We start from the raw sequence: 20,072 nt of genomic DNA on the forward strand, positions 1-20,072 counted from the left end.
AGGCCACCCGGAGTTTTTTCCCGAGCCGAATACAATGACTAGTTGGACGAGAAAAATGTTAAAGGCAAAAGGCTTGAACCTACTCGAAACTCTTAGACTATTTGAAAAAAATAATGAACCCCACAGTATTGCATAATCAAACTATTCTAATTACTTATACTATGCAACCTTATCTTTTGCGTGTCTGTGGTTTATATGATTACATAGAATCCCCAGATTTCCAAACATGAACGACTGGTCAAAAGTTATGCAATTGTTCCCATTGTGATGATCGCTCGGAGCAGACTACACTCCATGTGGTTTTATTTTGTAAATTCTATAATGTTCAAAGGAAAATATTAATTGTACCACTTTTAAAAAAGTTTTTCGCCCTGCATTTCTAGCCCTTCAGTTTTTAGAAAATGAATATGTAACCTTGATTTTATCAATGTTTTTAAAAAGTGTAGTGAAATACATGAAATCGGTTTTATTGTGACAGTTTTAATCTTTCAACAAAGTAAACGGGCAAGAAGGGTACAAAGAAAATTGACCTGAACTGTTAAAATGAAATGTGATTTAATGTACTGTTTGTGCTTTTATGATTTTTTCCTTCTAGAAATCGAATAAAGCTTTGTTTGATTTGAAGTCGTATGTCATTTATTGGTCATTGTGTGCACAACAAATGTCTGTACACTTCTGGGGGAATCTCTGGACATGTTATACCACTATGTGGTTATACCGTGCACAGAGCCAGCTTCCTACAGAGACCGTGTTTGTTATGTCCATGTGTTACATGCTAAATTCCTTGAGGCCCAACTTACTGTAATTGTTGTATAAATAGAGAGGTTTATTATTTCATTATGCAACCCTTGGTGCAGTTCATTTGTTCCCTTAGTAGTTTTAGTGTTTTAATTAGTACATTTAGGATCGCTTTTAGCTTTGTGACAACCTTTTGAAATTTTACAATTTTCATAAGGAGGAACCATTTATTCATCATATGACGTCAGATTCTTGAAATGTCAGAAAATTCCCTTGTGGGTTTCTGTTTAGAGTGCCGACCCTACAAAACTTCTGTGAACATTTCAGAAGTTTTCTTATTTTAACTTTAGTTGCAAGTGCGTTTTTGTCAGTTTGGGCTTCTTTTTTGTCATACTGTTTAGATGACCGGGGGCTCTTCTCATCCATGAGGCAAATTCCGGGTTGAAAACTGTAGAGTCCATTCATGTGTGCTGCCTTCCAGTTTGGTTTGGGCTATTACTTCAACATATTTGTTGCACTATCAAAAACCATCTGAGGTTTACTATTACTTTCGATTAGACTGGTGTCTCAAGACCACGGAAAATGGTCTGACCTCTTCGTGTTCGGACATCTTGAACATCATTGATAAGAATATACATCCTGCAGACATGACTTGCAGCTCTTTACCAGTGCAAAATCTCACAAACCAAAAGACTGATTCTGCAAATTGGAAACAGTTATGTTTCTTAATCTGAAAGAAATGCTGTTGTGAATCGGTAGGAACGTTCTAGCAAACCACCTATTCAGAAAAATGTTAGCTAATTTATGAAGATTCAGTTTTATTTTGTGAAGAGCATTAATCAGTTTGATGTTGTCATTCTATATATGGAGACAAAAACATGAAATTTTGCCGATAAAGCTGCTGTAATAGTACAACAACTTCTAACCACTACAATGGTTCCCATGATTGCACAGACTCTAGGAAACTAGTTGGCCTATACTTAATAATCACTTAAGTCATGAATTGTAGAAGTAGCTAAACCAATACATCCCCAAAACTGGCTCCTTCAACCCTTTCCATAAATTTGCAATGGTGTAGTGGATGGAGATAGATGTTCCTATATGTATGTAATAGTATATCTTCTGCAAATGGATGATAAAAACTAGCTGGGCTTAATGTGCATGTCTAAATGTGTGCTGCAGTCTTGTTTATTAGCTCCTTTTTAGAGTTTTCCAATAAGAAGTGTTCTTAGAAGCTATTAAATGAGTTTAAATATTCATGGTAGCCCACCCAAAATAATGTCTACCTTTATTGAGCAGGAGACACATTTGAGCAAAATAAACAGTTGTGTCAGTCATTAGATATTGAATAGTAGTATTTCAAAATTCCAAACCTACAAGTAATGGGGTGCTCAGAAAGGGATATTTTTGTCCATTTCCTACACCAGTAAGCAAAATGTACAATGTTGAATTCCCTATTATTGCTAAGAGATTTTTAAAGCTGTGACATATAAAGTAGGTACACGGCTTGTCCTTCTCTGTCCCTACATATGCCTTCTGAATGGCTCACAGTTTAGAGGGTGAGAGTTTTAGTCTGGAACTATTGGTTAGCCATTTCAACACAGTTTCAAACGTTCTGTTCATACTGCCTTAAGGCGAGTACAGCACAGGTTCAAACACCCCCGTCAAACCAAAAGTTCTGACAAGATATCCACACTTATTTTAAAACCTTTTTTTTTTATAATCAACTTTATTGGATTTTCAATAGCACGAAAATTCATTGGCAGCAGATCACTTATCATTGAAAGAAACATGGCATTGTATACAGTTGACAAGACAAGGGCGGCCCAGCTGTGCTTGGCATGGCAGTCCAGATAATCAATACAGATGTATAAAAATGGACAGATCATCACATTGGTAGCAGATTAAACCATTTACTCCACACTTTACCAAATAAGTCTTTACCAAATAAGTCGGGGCAGCCCCAGGCTTCAAATAGGGACTCCTCCTGCATTCCAAACCAATCCACTCCTCTCTTCCATTTCTGTACAGTTGCCGCCTTAGCCTGGGACAAAAGCGCAGCTATATCTCTTTTTGCTACAGCCACGGCTGTCTCCAGAAAGCGCTTGTCTGCCCTAGAGCCATCCAGGCCGTCGAACACCCCCTGCAGCAAGTGTCTCGGGTCATGGGGGACCTCCCATCCCTGGGCCTGCGTGAGTTCGAGTTCCACCCCTCTCCAGAACGGTGCCAAAACCGGACAACAACATACCATGAGATAGACATCGGCTGGGGCGGAGTCACATCACGCTCATTCTGGGAAGGATCGTATCCGGCCCAGAATAGGTGCGTCGGAGTGAGGTATGCTGCATGAATTTAGTAAAGTTGGACCAGGCGCAACTTGGAGGATGTGGTCAGGGTTTTGAGTGCCATAAGGGCATCTCGCCAGTCCGCCTCTTCTAGGGGGCCCAGCCATCAAAGAGGCAGGGGATGAAACGTGTGTATGGAGGGCGTGTCTGAGCTGTAGATATTTATAGAATTGGGAACGAGGAAGGGCGTGGCGCTGTTGCAGGTCAGCGAAGGATCGAATGTGGTCTCCCACCCATACGTCTCCGAGCAACGAAATCCCAATGAGGTCCCAGCGGCGGAACCCTCTTGTAACCAGGCCCCGTGCCAAAGTGGCGTCTCTCGAGTGAGTTTCCGGTCCCACCGCACATGGCGTAGGGCTGTGCGCCAGGCCATGAGCACCTTCCTAGTGACAGGGGGCAGAGCCTGTGGCACCGAGCTGCCATATAAAAACGCCTGGATCTGCATAAAGTCTGTTGTGTTGAGTTCCACTCTGTATGCTGGGTCGGACCAGCCGCCCGCAAACCAATCGTGGATCACGATAAGTCTCGTGGCCAAGTAGTAGAGGTGGAGATTATAGTCACTCCCATGCCCCTATCAAAGGGGGGGATATGACAGTGCGCCAGGGATAAACGAGCCCTCCCCAGAGAAACCGGATAAGAACACAGTCTAGTTCCCGGAACCAACTACTTGGGAGGTGGATGGTAATGTTTTTCAATATGTAAAGAAAACAGGGGAGGATCATCATTTTAAAGAGCGCACTTCTGCCCGGGGGGTTAAGGGGGAGGGTCTGCCATTTCTTGAGGTCCATCTTCATCGTGACGACCAAAGACGCAACATTCAAAGCTCATTCGAGCTCTGGCAGAAGGGTAACCTACACGCCTAGGTAGTTGAACAATTGTCTCCTAAGGGGGATTGCCGTCTGCCAGTCAAAGCAAGCCCGGGAGGGATGTAAAGGGACCAAAGTTGACTTTGCAGGGTTAAGTCGGAGTCCAGAGACCCATTCGAAAGCGGAGAGGATGTCCAGGCACCTGGGGCCAGAACTGTCTAGGTCCGCCAGATAAAGCAGGACGTCATCTGCGTCTAGGGCTATCTTATCAACCCGACTCAAGTCCCAGGCCCAACCCCGGATGAGCGGGTCCTGCCGGATGAGCGCCGTCTGGGGCTCCATATCCAGCGCGAATAAGAGTGGTGAGAGCGGGCACCTCTGACGCGTGCCACTGCGGCTTGGGAATGTGACAGAAAGCTTGACGTTAATGAGAACACGGGCTCTAGGGTTAGTATAAAGGACATTGATCAGGTGGCGGAAGGAGAGACCAAAACCCATCCTCTCCAACACATCCTCAAGGTATCTCCAGTCCACCGTATCAAAGGCCTTTTCAAAGTCGATGAAAAGCAACGCCAAATACGGGGTGAGGCGACGATGCAGCGACGAGTTCCCCTGGCAGGCATGAACCCGCATTGGTCGGGATGGACCAAGTCCTGCAGAAGGGGTCGGAGTCTCTGAGCTATGACGGTAGCGAAGATTTTGATCTCCGTGTTAATCAACGAGATCGGGCGGTAGTCCGCACAATTCAGGGAGGGCGGTTGCGTCTTTGGAATGACCACTATTGTGGCCACATCAGATTCAGGTGGGATGGACCCTGCCTCCGCCACATGACAGAATAGTTACACTAAATGGGGAACCAAAATATCTCGAAAGGCCACGTAGTACTCCTCGGGGTAGCCATCGGGACCAGGCGTTTTACTGGAGTGTAATAGTGAAGTAGCCTCGTGAATTTCCTCTGGGGTGAAGGGGTGATCCAGAGCCTCTGCAGTCTCCCGATGGAGACACGGCAGCTGAGTACCAGTCCTCTCCAGCAAACCTGCCAGAGGAACGCCCGGGGGCGAGCGGTATATAGTGTAGCATAGTAATCAGCAAAAGTTTGCGCGATGGCTGAGGACGTCACCCGGTGGTCCCTGGTATCCGAGCGGATTTCGGGAATAATGCGGTTCACTTTGCGATATAACACTAGGTTGTGGAGGAGCTTGCCATTCTTATCACCCCACCCACAAATACGTGCCACTGATGAGCACCAGAGCATTTTAGCGCATTCCAACGAGATCCGGCAAATCTCCTCGCGGACCACTGCTAATTGACGGGAGGAGTCTCCACGACAGTTAGTGAGATAGGTTCTTTCCAGCTGCGCTGCCTGAGATTCCAGCTGCACAAGTTGGGCCATTTGCTCCATCCGTTTCGCGTGGACCAGTCCCCTGGCTACCCCCGGACAACAGCCTTGCCGGCCTCCCACAGCGTCCCCGGTGAGGGAACCGAGCCCATATTAGTGGAAATATTGTGACGCAATTCCTGTCCGTGTGATTCCACTAGCTCCGAGTCCTGCAGGAACCAGGCGTTTAGCCGCCAAGTCGCTTGTGGACCCGCCGGGGAAGACCCAAGACGGAGGGAGATAGGGGAGTGATCCGAAATCCCCCTGGGCAAAATCGTAGCCCCAGATACCAGTTGGCAGTCTGTGGCAGGCATCAGGAGGAGGTCACGGGAGTGAGTATGGTGGGCCGCCGATGTGTGGTGTATTGTTCCTTGCGAGGGTTCCATACCCTCCATTAGTCAAAAAGGCCTAGGGCCGAAGACCAACTCGAGAGGGTCCTCGGGGAGGCTCTGCGGGCCTCCAATGGAGTCCCCGTCGTGTCACGCAGGGGTTGCAGGACGGCGTTGAAGTCCCCCGTCCCCCCCCCCTCCACCACCGTGAGACCCTGTGGAAAGGTGGAGATTACCAGTGTGAGGTGGCAAAGGGTGAGAGGCATGAGTGCAGGGGAATGTAAGTGCATAGGAGGTTCATAGGGTGCCCCTCAATCGTTCCCGAGACAGCCACCTAACGGCCCTGTGCATCCGTCTCGGGTTTTAGCCAGGGTAATGGGAAGGTCCTTGGGGGTGTCGAAGAAAAATGTTTTGTCCTGGAAGATCACCTTAAGTCGAGCTGGAAAGAGGAGACCGTAGCGGAGACCCATAGCCCTGAGTTTTTGCTTGACCTAGTCATAGGACTGGCGCGGAGTCTGCACCTCTCTGGAGTAATCCGGGAAGACCATAATTCTGGAGTTCTGGAAGTGCAACGGTCCCAGTTCCCTGGTGTTCCCCAGAATCGCGTCCCTGTCCCTGGAAGTTGAAGATTCGAAGGATAATGGGACGAGCGGGAGCCCCGGGAGGGGGTTTGGGAGCGAGGGAGCGGTGAGCCCGCTCCACCGCGAACCAGGGGGAGAGTTTCTCTTTGGGAATCCAAGAGCAGACCTAGGCCTCCATGAAGGTGTCGGTGTGGCCTTTTTCCACTCCCTCCAGAAAACCCAGGAGGCGCAGATTGTTTCTTCGGGCCCTATTTTTGGCATCTTCGGCCCTGCGGTGTAGCTCCGAGGTCTGTGTCTGAAGGCGGGCCACCTGGGATTTGAGAGCGCCCACGTCATCCTCCACGGTAGAGATAAGGGACTCAGTTTCCGTGATATGCGCTGTGGCATTACAGAGGTCCTGTCGAATCAAGGCCACGTCCACCCTCACCTCTCCAATCCTGCTCTCCACCGAGTCTTGTGACGCGCTTATAGCCTGCAGGATGGTGGAGAGATCACCCCCGGTGGCCCCGGGCGCAGCCGTAGACCCGCCACCTGGGTCTCGGTCCGACTTGGTAAATTGGTCCATTTTAGTTTGAGTTGGGGGAATGGTGGCCTAGATGACGCGGGTTCTGCCCATGTCCTCGAAGAGTCAGTTTGAGGTGGCCGAAGGAGGGGGGAAGCACCAGCACCTCGGCCGCAGCCCCCGCCACCCGGTTTAGTGGCCGATCCCTCACCCACTCCCCAACGTTGAAGGGAGGAGACCGCTCTCTAGGGGAGCCCAACTCTTGACAGCAGTGGCGGTCCTCCAGGCAGCTCAGGTGGCCCCAAGACCCCTGGGCCCTCACAACAGGCCTCTGCAGCAAGGCCCCATGCATCCAGGGGAAGAAGAAGAAAAAGGGGGGGGGGGCAGACGAGTGTGCCACCCGACACTCTAGCTGATGTGCCCCCACACCGAACCACAGCGCACCACGCGGCCCGCAGATAATGGGGGGAAGCGGGCCCTCAAAGCAGCGAATCCGGGGTAGTTCGGAGAACCTTCCGGGCACTGGAAGTCCGGCACCCTGCCGCTCCAGTGTCAGGGCAGTCCATGGAAGTTCCGCACCCCGCAACGGACCAAGCAGCCCACCCTCGGGGATCACAGGACAGTCTCAGGCCAGCCGCCCCGTTCCTCCGGCAGGTCCAGCAGCACCACGCATCCCCACACTGCAACTCCAAGATGGCGGAGGGCGCGAACAGCTGCCGCAGACCAAAGGGGGGATCAGGGTACCCAGCGGGAGTCACACACAGGGTTTGGAGCAAGGCACACAGGATTCTCCAGCAGTCCAAACAGTGGCCTTCGGCCCTAAGGGCAGTCCATCTGCCAGGCACTACTCTGGCTCACAGTCTCTCTGCCCGCCCGGGAGGCGTGTCTGCCTGGCCCCGGCATTCCCACAGTAAGACTCGGGGGAGGCGACACAAAGCTGGTCACCCAGTCTCCTCACAGCCCCAGGGGAACAGTTCAGGCCGCACCCGGCGCCAGGCACTCCCGCATCCAGTCAGGTCAGCCGCATCCCCCAGATCCCAATCACCGCAATTACGCCCACGGGCAGGGCCAGCAGAGCGGTGCGGCCTGGTTCCGCAGTCCCAGCCTGTCCCCTCTTCAGCCGAGACGCGGTGCGCGGGTGATGCCCCACCCTGTTTCGTCCGGAGGGCCGGTCGGCAGCTTCCTGCAGTCACCTCCACTTCCGGGGGATCAAGGGCGCCTCTCCGCTCTTCAGGGAGCCTACACTACACCCCGTGACCGATCCCCTCCGATCCGGCAGGCACTGGGGCAGGAGCCCACACCGCAACTCCGGGCTCCGCGGCCAGACCGTTGGCTCGGTCCAGATTCCGCCAGGAGGGTCACAGGCAGACAGGGGGGGAGAGAAAATGCCGGATCGTCCGAGCCGAGGTGTCAGGCCCAAGGACCAGACGGCGAGGGGGCTGCCATCTTGAGGGAGCAGGGCCGCCCGGAGGAGAGGGCCAGCGAAGACTGGGCGGACACCAGGCAGCCTTCAAGGAGGATCTGGGCGATGCAGGCGGGATGAAGAGTCGCCCCCGGTAACGTGGCGCTTCGATGGCAGGTAAAAGCGGGCAGATGCAAGGCGGATGACGGGGGGTTCCGGAGCACTCTTACAGTGCGACCGCCATCTTGACGCCTGAAGCCAAACCCCCCTTATTTTAAAACTTAGTCAAAAATAAAACCTTGAAATCTTACATTTGGTTTTAATGTATGTTGGTATTACAAGTCTCATTGAAGGAGTAGTGAAAACCATTGACAAACAGGAGTGTTCTTCATGTAATGACCCCTTTTCATCTATTCTAGTTACAATATGTTCTGTATTTTGATTCCTTTCATAACGATGATTTAAAAAAATATCCTTCGAAGTAGGGGCAGTGGTATCTTGAAAACACCAGGTGCTGCCTCTGTAAAAAAAAAAAAATAATAATTTAATAAACGTGCGTTTATTGCCCTATTCTTTCCAAGTGTATGTTTCCATTACAAACAATAAGTAACTTGTGAACTTAAAACAAATAAATAATCAAATAATCAGGATTCCAACTAGACAGCTTGTTTGTATTCATAGATGATAATAAACCTGCTGGACCCTAGTGATACCTTAAATCCCTTTGACCTTGTAACCCTTCATGAGCAAATATGATTGTTTTGATCTGTCTTAAGAATTTCATAGCAACTGGTAAGCCTTAGGTGGGTGCCTGATCATCACCTAAGTCCCTAAAATGCATATTGTGGTGGTCGCTCAGAGGCTGACATTTTCCCTTTCTCTGTAATGGATAACTGAAATGTTTGCTGATGTCACTGGATATGGTTTTATTTAGCATATATATGGTATTATAGAGGGGAGGACCAAAATAACTGAGAATTCTAATGGGATACCTAAAAGCCTTTTTTAGAATCTTAGAAGTCAAAGGCCTACTTGGGTTTCTATGAAGGCATGGGTTCTAGCAGTGAACAGAAAAAGGCAGCGGGCGAACTGATTGCTTCCCAGGCATGCATTATGAATAATGTCTCAGTGGGGCGAACTCACCTGCAGTTCTTCTCTGCCGGTCACCAGGGATAAACATCTTGGGAGATTATGGACAAAGAACACATAGTGCTTAAGACACGCTGACAGCTATGCTTTGAAGAAGATGGTTAAGGTTTGCAAGTTCAGCTCATGATACTGGTAGGTGCGAATACATTTAAATATTGGACTACTGCAAATACCTGTTGATTGCGGTTTTGTTTGTTATAGGTTCAATAGTTAATCCATACTTAAAAGAGATGGTTTTTTTTAAATAAATGTCCATCTGCTGTCAATTGTTGTATCCTGCATGTCACTACAACTTGTTTGCTCAACCCTTCGGTAGCATGTTTAATTCTCTTGTTCCCTCCGTCAAATACCTGGCCTTGATCAATTCCTCACCCTTTGTGTTTTTTTAAACATCTGAGCCACACTTGCTTACTGATAAATAGCTTGTTTTCATATTTGCCCTAAATCTGCTTTGTTGCCTTCAAAGGTGGTGACTACATTGGCTCTAAATTTCTCTTGTGTACCCCCATGGAATCTTATTACTAAAATCAGTGTTTCCTGGTGCAGCAAAGACTCCGACTGGTGTTCTTGAAAAAAGGGCAGCACATACCCTCAGACATTGCAAAGGAGGAAGTTAGATGGGCTTCCTAGCACTCATTATGGTGAGTATCAAATGGAGCCTGTTACAGCCACCGCAGGCATGCTGCACTTTACCTTGGGGACTCAATCCCCCAGCAGACTTCGCGTCAGGAGGCGCATGAAGCCAACCCAGGGCTCCCACAGCGCAGGAGCCCATTAGAGCCATTGCACGCCGCACTTTACCTTGGAGACTCAATCCCCTGGCATTGTTCGCGCCAGGAGGCGCCAACAGGATTCTGCTGTGCCCGGAGGAGCATAAAGCCAGCCCAGGGATCCCGCAGCACGGGACGCGCACGTGGGTGCCAGGGCCCATCCACGCCAGGAAGAGTCGTGTCTGGACCACCCCTCTTTCATCCATCAAAAATGAAGAGCCTGAGGTGAGTGCCATTTAACCGATTAGTAACTGACTAGTAACTGATACTTACCGATTCCAAGTATCCACCATGGGGAAGAGCACAGCGACACTGCCTCTGCGGCCCATCGCTACCAGCTTTGACAGCATGTTAGAAAGGGCTGTCCGTATTGTGTCTAATAAAATCGAAGGAACTGAGAGGCGTTTGTCCCTGGGAGTTGAGGCACAATCAAATGGTCCCATAGTAGGAGTGACCCTAGCTGATGTTTTCCATCTACAGCCGGTCATGTGCCCGCTATCACATCTAGCACCCCTCTGCTTTTAGGACCCGGTCCCTATAATGTGGATCTCCCCAACGAGAGTCATAAGGGAGATGATATTGCATAGTCACGGTTAAACACGGGCACACCAACAACTGCCACAGTTCCAAGGGCTTAAGCGCAAAAGGAAGATTGGGAAGCCCATTAGCTCTAAAAGGAAAAAACCTATCCTCTCTAGTTCATCCTGCACTGTTTGGAGCTTGTTGATACAGCCTCCAATGAACGTTGGTTTCCCAGAGGCTTACGATAAGCGAGGAACTGAACTGTTGTATTAGCACACAGACTGAGGTTGTATCTCCCACTTCTGATTGTTGTGGCTCTGGAGACACTCATTAACATTGTTGAAGACACCGTGTTTGCATGAATAAAAAGCTTAATAGACAAGAACTTTACCTACCTATGGAAGCTATTAGGTCATCTGGATACTCTTATGAACAAAACAAGTCAACAACAAGAGACCACTCAGATTCTTGCTATGACGGGGAGGGCTTGAATTTGTCAATTGATGTTGCATCTAACTCTGATTTTTCGACTATAACACCAACACCAACCACGACCAATGGTTTTTCAACTGAATGATCTTGTAGAATATGCAGTAAAGTTAAGGAATGCTTTTTACCGAAGTTTAATGTTGTGCCAGAAAATCTTCCCATTTTTAGTGGACCCCAAAGAATGCCAGGGACTGCTCAGAACATCCACCCCTATTTCTCATTGCGAACCTGTGAACAGCCAAGCTAGCGTAAACCTAAAGCCAGGTAGTACGAGCGAAGAAGTCCCAGACTCTGAGAATGAGAATTTTGAGCCCAGCAGGGAAGTCTTGAGTTTGCCACCAGCAGCATGTTCCTATGCTCTGGTATTGGCAGGGGTAATAACTCTTAAGAAAAATCAAGAAGAAATGTGGGATCAATTGCGCAATAAATGCGTTTATTAGCTATCCAAACATAGAAGGTTCAAGGTGTCAAACATGAATGATATAATGGTACGAAGAGTAGGGTGGGTGGGGGCGTCACTAAAGAACATAGAGGGGGACTACATAATGATTAATTTTCACAATCCGTCTATGGTCAGATCACTATTGAAGGTAAAGGAGGATATTACCATTAATTCCACGCATATCTGGTCATTGCCACTGGGCTATTTCTATAAACCGTCCTCCGGGTCTATAACAAATGATGTTCCCTTTCTAATCATGCATAACCGGTTCTCAGCTTTGTCTGGTTTGGATAACCAGGATTGACTGTCACCCTCACTGGTATCCGACAAGAGCATCCTTACACCTAACATGCATCCATCAGAGCCACGTTCGCACAACATCTTACCTTAGGCTACTACTGATTCAAATTTAAATATATTAAGCTGGAATGTCAAAGGTTTAGAGTAAAAAATAACCCTACCAAACTGGCTAGAAATAGTCCAACATCAAGACATCCTTATGTTTCAGGAGACCTGGGCTACGCAAGATCTATAAATTGAAGGGTTTGAATGTTTCAATACTGTTGCCTTAACACCTAAGATAAGCCGTCCATCTGGTGGCCTTTCAATCTGGGTCAATGTCTCTGCCGGAGGTAGTGTCAAGGTTTTAGACACACAAAATGACAAATGTCAAGCATTAATATATAAAAGAGGAGTATCCATTTGTATACTTAATTTTTATAATAATTTTCATTCTACACCGAACATGAATTTTACCAACCTGTTTGACTTCATTACCACACTACAATATTGTAATGGCTTTGATAATTTAGCCTCCATTTGTTTGGGGGGAGACTTTAATGCCAAGATTCTCTGGAAAACTATCCCAATTATAGAACCTATCACTAAGGCACACCCGTGCAATAAGGGGGTAGAATTATTGGAGCATCTGTGTAACCATAACCTAACTAATGTGATGGAAATTGCCGCAACAACCAATGATAATAACCCTCCTTAGCCAACATTCAGAGAAAGGGGTTGTGCTTCCACTATGGATTGTCTTCATCTCCCCCACCCTCGAGAATTGCCTTTTGAAAGCTGAGGTTGTCCCAACCACTCATGGTGACCATAACCCTATCAAAATAATATTGAGAATTGCCCCTAGGCCAATGTATAAAAGAGTGTGGTGCTAGGAACTTGACCTCCTCTACTGACAATTTAAGACTAGTCTGGCGAGGAATCAATAATACTGATCTGTTTTATAGGATGGTAAGGGACCACCCAAAACTTATTGATTTGTGCCTGCCATTACAAGACTATAACCCTGAGGTGATTGCTGCTTTTTCCAAACTTTGTGAGGGTATTAAATCTGTTATGCAAACCAATTGTGGAAGCACGACATGGACAAAGATGGTTTAATAGCGACTGTTCATTAGTCAACAGACAGCTTCGAAAGGCACTCATCAAATCCCAGAAATCTTTCTCTTATCAAATTGTTAAGGCAAAAGTATAAGGCAGCTATTTCACACGGGAAGGATGAAATTGTAAAAGAGTGCTGGGACAACCTTGCGGGTGCTGCCACATTAAAGAATGGGGATGGTTTTTGGACAGTGGTTAAAGATATGAGATCCATGGGACAATCATTGGCCCAGATAAGTTGCAATATAACTAGCGAGGCATGGGAAGCTCATGTTGTAGGCATGTGGGCTGCTGAATTCATATCTGTGCATAGATCACCGCCTAGTGTTGGGTCCGGAGGAATGCATGTTGTTGTCCTGGAAGAGTCTTCGAAGTATCACAAGATAGGTGGCTCCTCCCTTGGACTACAGTGCACATGGGCATCCTCAGATTGTTTTTTTACGCCATTGGGTTCGGATGTACTTTCCTATACTCCAAGTTCGGAATTCTCTAACTTTCTCTAAAGGCCAAAAGGCCTTTTGTTCCGTCAGTTTTGTTTAGCGCTCGGTACCGAGACACTTCGGAAACATCTATTGCACTCCGGTCGTCGAATTGGGCTGTGAGGCCTTCTCGACACCACGTGGACCGACCGTCGATGGTACGAAGTCCATTTAAATACTTCCCGCAGTGCAACTCAAAGTTCCCGCACACGGATAAGCATCCCGTGTGCAACAAATGCTTATCTCCGAATCACAAGGAAGATAGTTGCCAAGCTTGTGCCCAGTTCCGGTCGAAAAAGACTATCCAGAATCGACGGGCAGCGAGGCAAAAAATGCAGAGGTCGGCGCCAGAACCAGACAACATCTTCGACGATGAAGAAAAACTAGGTAGCACCTAAGAAACTGATCCAGCCGAAGAACAATACTCGGAGCACGACTCCGAAAATTACTTCGAGGAGGACGAAGAAATCATCGATCTCGAGGAATACGATCAAGAGGACATCGTAGCGGTTGAAGACTACTCCGATAACGACGAGGGGCGAACTGTGAGTACACCGCCCCATATAGACACTACACCGATATCAGAGACTCAGGTCGAGGCATCGCCACTGGGCCTTAGCCAAGATCTACACTTTCGTTCTGCAGCCCGCAGTACCGCCCGGCTAAGAACATATTCTAAAAGTTCTCTGAGACACGCCATACGGCGCCGGTTCCATTAAAACCGAAACTCGTCGACAACACCGTCTTCGGACCTAATGTCGTCGATCCAAAAGTAGCTAAGTAAAAGGTCCTCGAGCCGAAGGCCGTAGTCCCGACACAACCTTCGAAGCCAAAGACCGTCGAGTCGACATCGAAGACGAGATCTGTCGAGTCGACCTCGAAACCAAGAGCCGTCGAGTCCATCTCGCAGCCCAAACACGTCGATCCGACGCAAAGGCAAAAGCACGTCGAATCGACCTATAAGCCAAAGCAAGTCGAATCGAGCAAACAAGCCTCAAATATTGACAAAGGGAAAAACATTATCGACAAAAGTAAAAGGCCGACGCCCAAGACTAACGTTGAACCGAAAGTGAAACCTACTGTGGACAAAAACAAATCGGTCGAGCCGAAGCCCCTCGATCCGAAAAAAGGCATTGAGCCAAAACCACATACACCTAAAGAGACTGTCGAACCAAACAAACCGCTTGGTCCGAAAAAGGTGGTGAAGCCAGCTAAGGACATCCAGCCGGCAAAAAGTGTCGAAAAACATCAAAAACCAGTTCAACCACCAAAAGCGGTCGGACCAAGTAAACCTACAGACCCAAAATCTGGAAAACCAAAAGCTACGGTACCAAAGGCAAAGACTGTGGAAGAAGAGCTTATTCACCCAGACCCCTCCACAGAGGACCAGTCAAAGTTGTACATTGACCCAGCAACTGGCAAAGTGACTGTGTACACAAAAAAGAAAAGGCCTCTGCCAATAGCAGACTTTCCTAGGATACTACTCAATAAGAAAGGGGACTGTGCTACCTCTCCTATCCTTTTTGAACCTATCAACCCAGCCATGCCTACAACCCCATATGACCCAGAATCACCAGACTACAATCCAGATGAAGATCAGTATGCAGATGTGGGGTTTGGTTATCCACAAAACACAACTGAAGACCCCAACCTACAGCCATGGGGTGCAGGAGGAGAACCAGATAATGAGGGGACTCTGCCCATTACAGAACCAGCAGTTTACCCAACTAAGTCATCACCCACTGAAGATACAGTGGCCTTTAATTCTTTACTAGATAGAGCAGCTACCTACCATAATGTAGATATGCACTCTGATGCGATTGAGGAAGATTTTCTCTTTGATACACTCACAACATCTGAGAGACATGTAAAAACGCTCCCCATGTTAAAGGGTGTGTGCGTGTGGGGAGCGGTTTGAATTTTTTTTCGCCCACCCATGGGGAGGGTGGTTGGGTTGGCGGTGGTTTCGCTGCCGTCGTCGGTTGGCTCTTTCCACACCTCCCTTCTCCCTGTGACTCCCTCCTCCTCCCGGGGGTGCTTTATTTTCCCTGCTTCCTCTCCCGGTAGCCTAGCCTCTGAAGTCTTTTCTGTTAGGAGATGTGTTTTTTTAAGTGAAGCCTCGCCTCCTCCTCGGGTTTCTCCTGCCGGTTTCCTTCTGGGGTGTTTTTTTTCTTGTTCCACCTTTTGTGCTGCTTGCTTTAGAAAGAAGAGAAGCAGCTGCGGCCCGCTCTGGTTCTTGAAACCTATCCCATTGTGGATATTGCAATATCCTCCATTTTTTTCTGCCCTCTAAACAACAAGGCTCTCGCCATCTTGATAATCAATAATTCTCCCCGAGCACTCAAACTAAATCTAAACAAGATATTCAAAGTTCGAAGTATGAATATGGGTTGTAAATTGACACAGTCACAGGTTAGTAATCCAGATAATGATCAGCAACTCAGGTCCTTTCAATCAAGGATGGTTTATTCTCTTGATAGTTCGTTTTCTTCAAGTTTCACAATTGTCCATATACAGCAGTCATCAGAAAAAGCAGCCAGCACGTGTTTCGTCGTGTTAATTTGTACACATTGACTTCATCAGGGCGTAGTCCAAATATCCATCAGCGAATTTTCTTCCCAACTGTTTTTAAGATTACTATTTTCAGTATTACACTGTTGGACCCCCACTTTCAAAGTATAATCAGGACGGGAGTCCTCCTCTCTGTGTTCAAAGTGGCTATATCCCCACCAATCACGATCTGTATTCAGTCGCGAGACCGTCTATCCAAGATACCGCTCTAGAATCGGCATCCTTTAAAAGTGGGGGTCGAACAGTGTAATACTGAAAATAGTAATCTTTGTTGTTTAGTGAGTTAGTGGCTGAGATTTTTGGGTTTGTGAAACTGAAAAAGAAAACCACCCAATACCGATCATTTTCTGGCAACGCTCCCAGAATGTGGAACGCTCGCCCTGGAGATCTCAGAGGCAACCCCACCTTCTCCTGTTTCAAAAGGGACCTGAAACTCCATCTCCTTAACAAATACTTTCCTGACCAACGTCAACTAACACAGACTTCAATATCCGAGTTGCCTCCCCTCTCTCTTGACATTCAAGGATAGTTGGTGACCTGACTAAGTTAATCACCTTTTTAGGTCTCGCCTGTCACTGCGCATGCTCATTGAGCGGAGCGAGACTATAGGGGCTTAATCAGAAGTTTAACTAGACTGGCGATTTGATGCACTCGACTTTCAAATGTGTGCCTTTTTTCGACGATGTAGCAATGAAGTGTGTGCCCATATTCTTGAATCTTTGCAGCCAGGGGCGCGGATTCAGTGGTGCAGCAGGTGCAGTGGCACCATCCATCCATCCACCCCACACCATCCATCCCCCCACGCCATCCATCCCTCCCACTCCATCCATCTCCCCCACTCCATCCATCCCCCCCACTCCATCCATCCCCCCCCACTCCATCCACCCCACTCCATCCATCCATCCATCTCACTCCATCCATCCATCTCCCCCAACTCCATCCATCCATCCCCCAACTCCATCCATCCATCCCCCAACTCCATCCATCCATCCCCCCACTCCATCCATCCCCCGACTCATCCATCCCTCCCCCGCCCCACACTCCATCCCTCCCCCGCCCCACACTCCATCCCTCCCCCGCCCCACACTCCATCCCTCCCCCGCCCCACACTCCATCCCTCCCCCGCCCCACACTCCATCCCTCCCCGCCCCACACTCCATCCCTCCCCGCCCCACACTCCATCCCTCCCCGCCCCACACTCCATCCCTCCCCCAGCCATCACCCCATCCCTCCCCCAGCCATCACTCCATCCCTCCCCCAGCCATCACTCCATCCCTCCCCCAGCCATCACTCCATCCCTCCCCCAGCCATCACTCCATCCCTCCCCCAGCCATCACTCCCCCAGCCATCACTCCATCCCTCCCCCACACTCCATCCCTCCCCCACACTCCATCCCTCGCCCACTATGCGCTACCACAGCATCACTGAACGCCACAGCATCACTCTTTGCAACCATTCAACAACTGATTCAAATATGTTCTCTCAATGTTTCAAACTTTATTACAAATGTCACAAAAAAAGTTAATATTTCACTTCTGTTCTTGTATTTTCATCACAATAAAATACACTAAACATAATCTTCCAAAAAGTTATTTGCAAAAGTTTAAGCTATTGCCAGTTGTAAATTACAATAAGTTTTATTTAAGTATTAAATATTGGAAAAAATACAACCCATTGTTATTTTTAATATTAATACATCTAAGTCATGTAAATACAACACATATTGCATTACAAATGCTATAGGTGTCACGTTTGCAAAAGTTAACACTATTGGCATTGTAAATGACAGTTATTTATTTCGTTATTTTCAAAACATAAATAAAAAATGTGTCATTTACAATACTAATACTTCTAACTTTACTAATGTGAGCCCTATTGCATTGCAAACGTATTATTTATAACATTTTGAAAATATTGGGATTTGTCAGATCAATACATGGAAGACAGGGGAAAACTAAACATGTACCTTCACTAATGCTATAGATGTAACATTTACTAAATTTATAACTATTGGCATTTCAAATAACAAAATAATACTTTCATAATTTGCAAAACATAAACAAAAATTAAAAAATATTTACATTTACCACACCAAAAGCTCAAACTTTTCTATTGCGAGACCTATTGCATTTCCAATGCTTGTCAATCAAAAGGCTTCATTTAAGGATAGGATTAATTCTGATGACTTGTGAATTATTTTGACTAATGCGTGTTCCATCTGCAGGTTACTTTCTGCTGTTTTAAGAGCATCTGAGGTAGAGTCGAGAGCAACACGGGCAGATTTAACACATCTTCTGAGTCCCCAAATGGGAAAAGATATTGTGTGGTTCTTGAAACGGTGGACAAAGACGTACCTCCTTGTGGATGAAAAGCTCTACGACCAGGTCAGAAATGTTTTTGCATATTCCAGTGTATAGTTGCTTCTGTTAAATGGCCATATAATACTGTTGCAATTAAAATGGCTTATCTGTCATTATAAGCGTATGAGATGTGTCTTGGGGTAATATAGTGCTTTGTACCACATTTATGCTGTTACTAAGAATTACAAGTAACACTTATTCAAAAGTGGAAGTGAGTTAGAATATAAAACTAAAAGTTTGAAAGTATTTAATGTGTAGAAAAATAATTGGGCAATAAGAAAAGTGCTGATGGTTAGGCTTACAGAAACTATGGGTTTAGGTATCAAGTAGGGTACATAGATGAGGCTAAGGTTATGGAACGGGCTAGGTTGTAGAATAGGGCAAGGGCTGTGGAAAAAGTTGGGAGGTGTTTGAAGGTGGTGCAACTGTATCAGTTTGGGCTAGAGTAAGGAATTGAGAATAGTTAAGTGTTGAGGGATAAACATATGTTTAAAGCTGCCTTTAAGGCTTTTGTGGTGTGCATATTTAAAGTTCCAGCCTCAATAAATACATCTTTTGAGCTTCCAGAGGTGGAAATCTTCCTTCAAAGTCAAATGGGCAGGCTATATGTACATCTTTACAAGTGAGGCAAACTAGTTTAAGGTTGATTCCCACCCTAAGGGGATAATGTGTCAAAACATGCTTGAACCATTTGTAAAGTTAACGGCCAAATTCAAAACTGTTAGTTGAGGGTGGAGAGTATTGATTAAGGCGTGCTAGGTAGGATTGCAATACTGCAGCACTGCCCACAACAGCTAGGACTTTCAAGACTGTATAGAAGCTATTTTGGCTGAGGGCATGGGGAACAGAAGGAAAATGACATCAGCCGGAGGTGGAAGTTTGAGGTTTTGCACCATGGATCTGTTGTGCATTATTCTGCCATCTTGTGGTGTGTTGACCATGGGCCAGCACACCCCTGAGTCTCCTATGCATGGATGCCATGAGCATTGAAGTTTTCTAGGAAAGTGCAGAAAAATAAGGGAAACACCGAAAGAACGCATTTGTTGTCAATGAAGAACAACTCTTCAGGGAGTAGCAACAGAAGAACCTCCAACAAGCACTGGCGTTGCCAATAGGTCACGCAGTAGGAAAGTTGGAGCTATTACAATTGCAAATAACAATGCCTTTTATTTTTGTTTTCATTTTAAAAACATAAAGGGCTTTGTCATTTACAAAACCAATAGCTCCAACTTTCCTACTGCGAGACACAGTGTGGGTGAAATGGGCACTGCGTGTGTGTGTGTGAGTGGCGTTGCGTGTGTGAGTGGCGTTGCGTGTGTGAGTGGCGTTGCGTGGGTGAGTGGCGTTGCGTGGGTGAGTGGCGTTGCGTGGGTGAGTGGCGTTGCGTGGGTGAGTGGCGTTGGGTGGGTGAGTGGCGTTGGCTGGGTGAGTGGCGTTGGGTGGGTGAGTGTGGCATTGCGTGGGTGTGAGTGGCGTTGCGTGTCTGAAAGTGGCACTGCGTGGGTGTGAGTGGCGTGTCTGTAAGTGTTGCTGTGTGGGTGAAAGTGGCACAGAGCCTTTGATGTGGCCTGGCGCAGGAGAAATGCTGCTGCTGCTAATTAAATATAAAAAGTGTTTAGGGACTCACGGCTGCCGAGAGTAACAAGGCAGTGCTGGGAGGGGGGCTGCACACCAACTGAAGTGCTCTGGTTGCACGGCCTGCGGCCGGCTGTGTGAAGTGATAAGCCTTTGAAGTACACAGGCATGTTGTGACGGAGGTGTGAGAGGTCTGGCAGGGAACAGATGGCCTGGCTGTGAAGCAGGGGGCGGGG

The 20,072-nt window shown here is 47.4% G+C and overlaps 1 protein-coding gene across 1 annotated transcript in view; it reads left to right on the forward strand.

The window, feature by feature from the left end:
• XPO4 (exportin 4) overlaps positions 1–20,072 on the forward strand; it is a 451,711-nt gene that overhangs the window by 322,345 nt on the left and 109,294 nt on the right. The window contains exon 14 of the mRNA XM_086935208.1: positions 18,126–18,285. Within this exon, the coding sequence (XP_086791334.1) occupies positions 18,126–18,285 (160 nt within the window). The remainder of the gene's footprint in view (positions 1–18,125; positions 18,286–20,072) is intronic.

This window comes from Lissotriton vulgaris, chromosome 8 (genome assembly GCF_964263255.1).
Source record: "Lissotriton vulgaris chromosome 8, aLisVul1.2, whole genome shotgun sequence".
Classification (NCBI taxonomy): Eukaryota; Metazoa; Chordata; class Amphibia; order Caudata; family Salamandridae; genus Lissotriton; species Lissotriton vulgaris.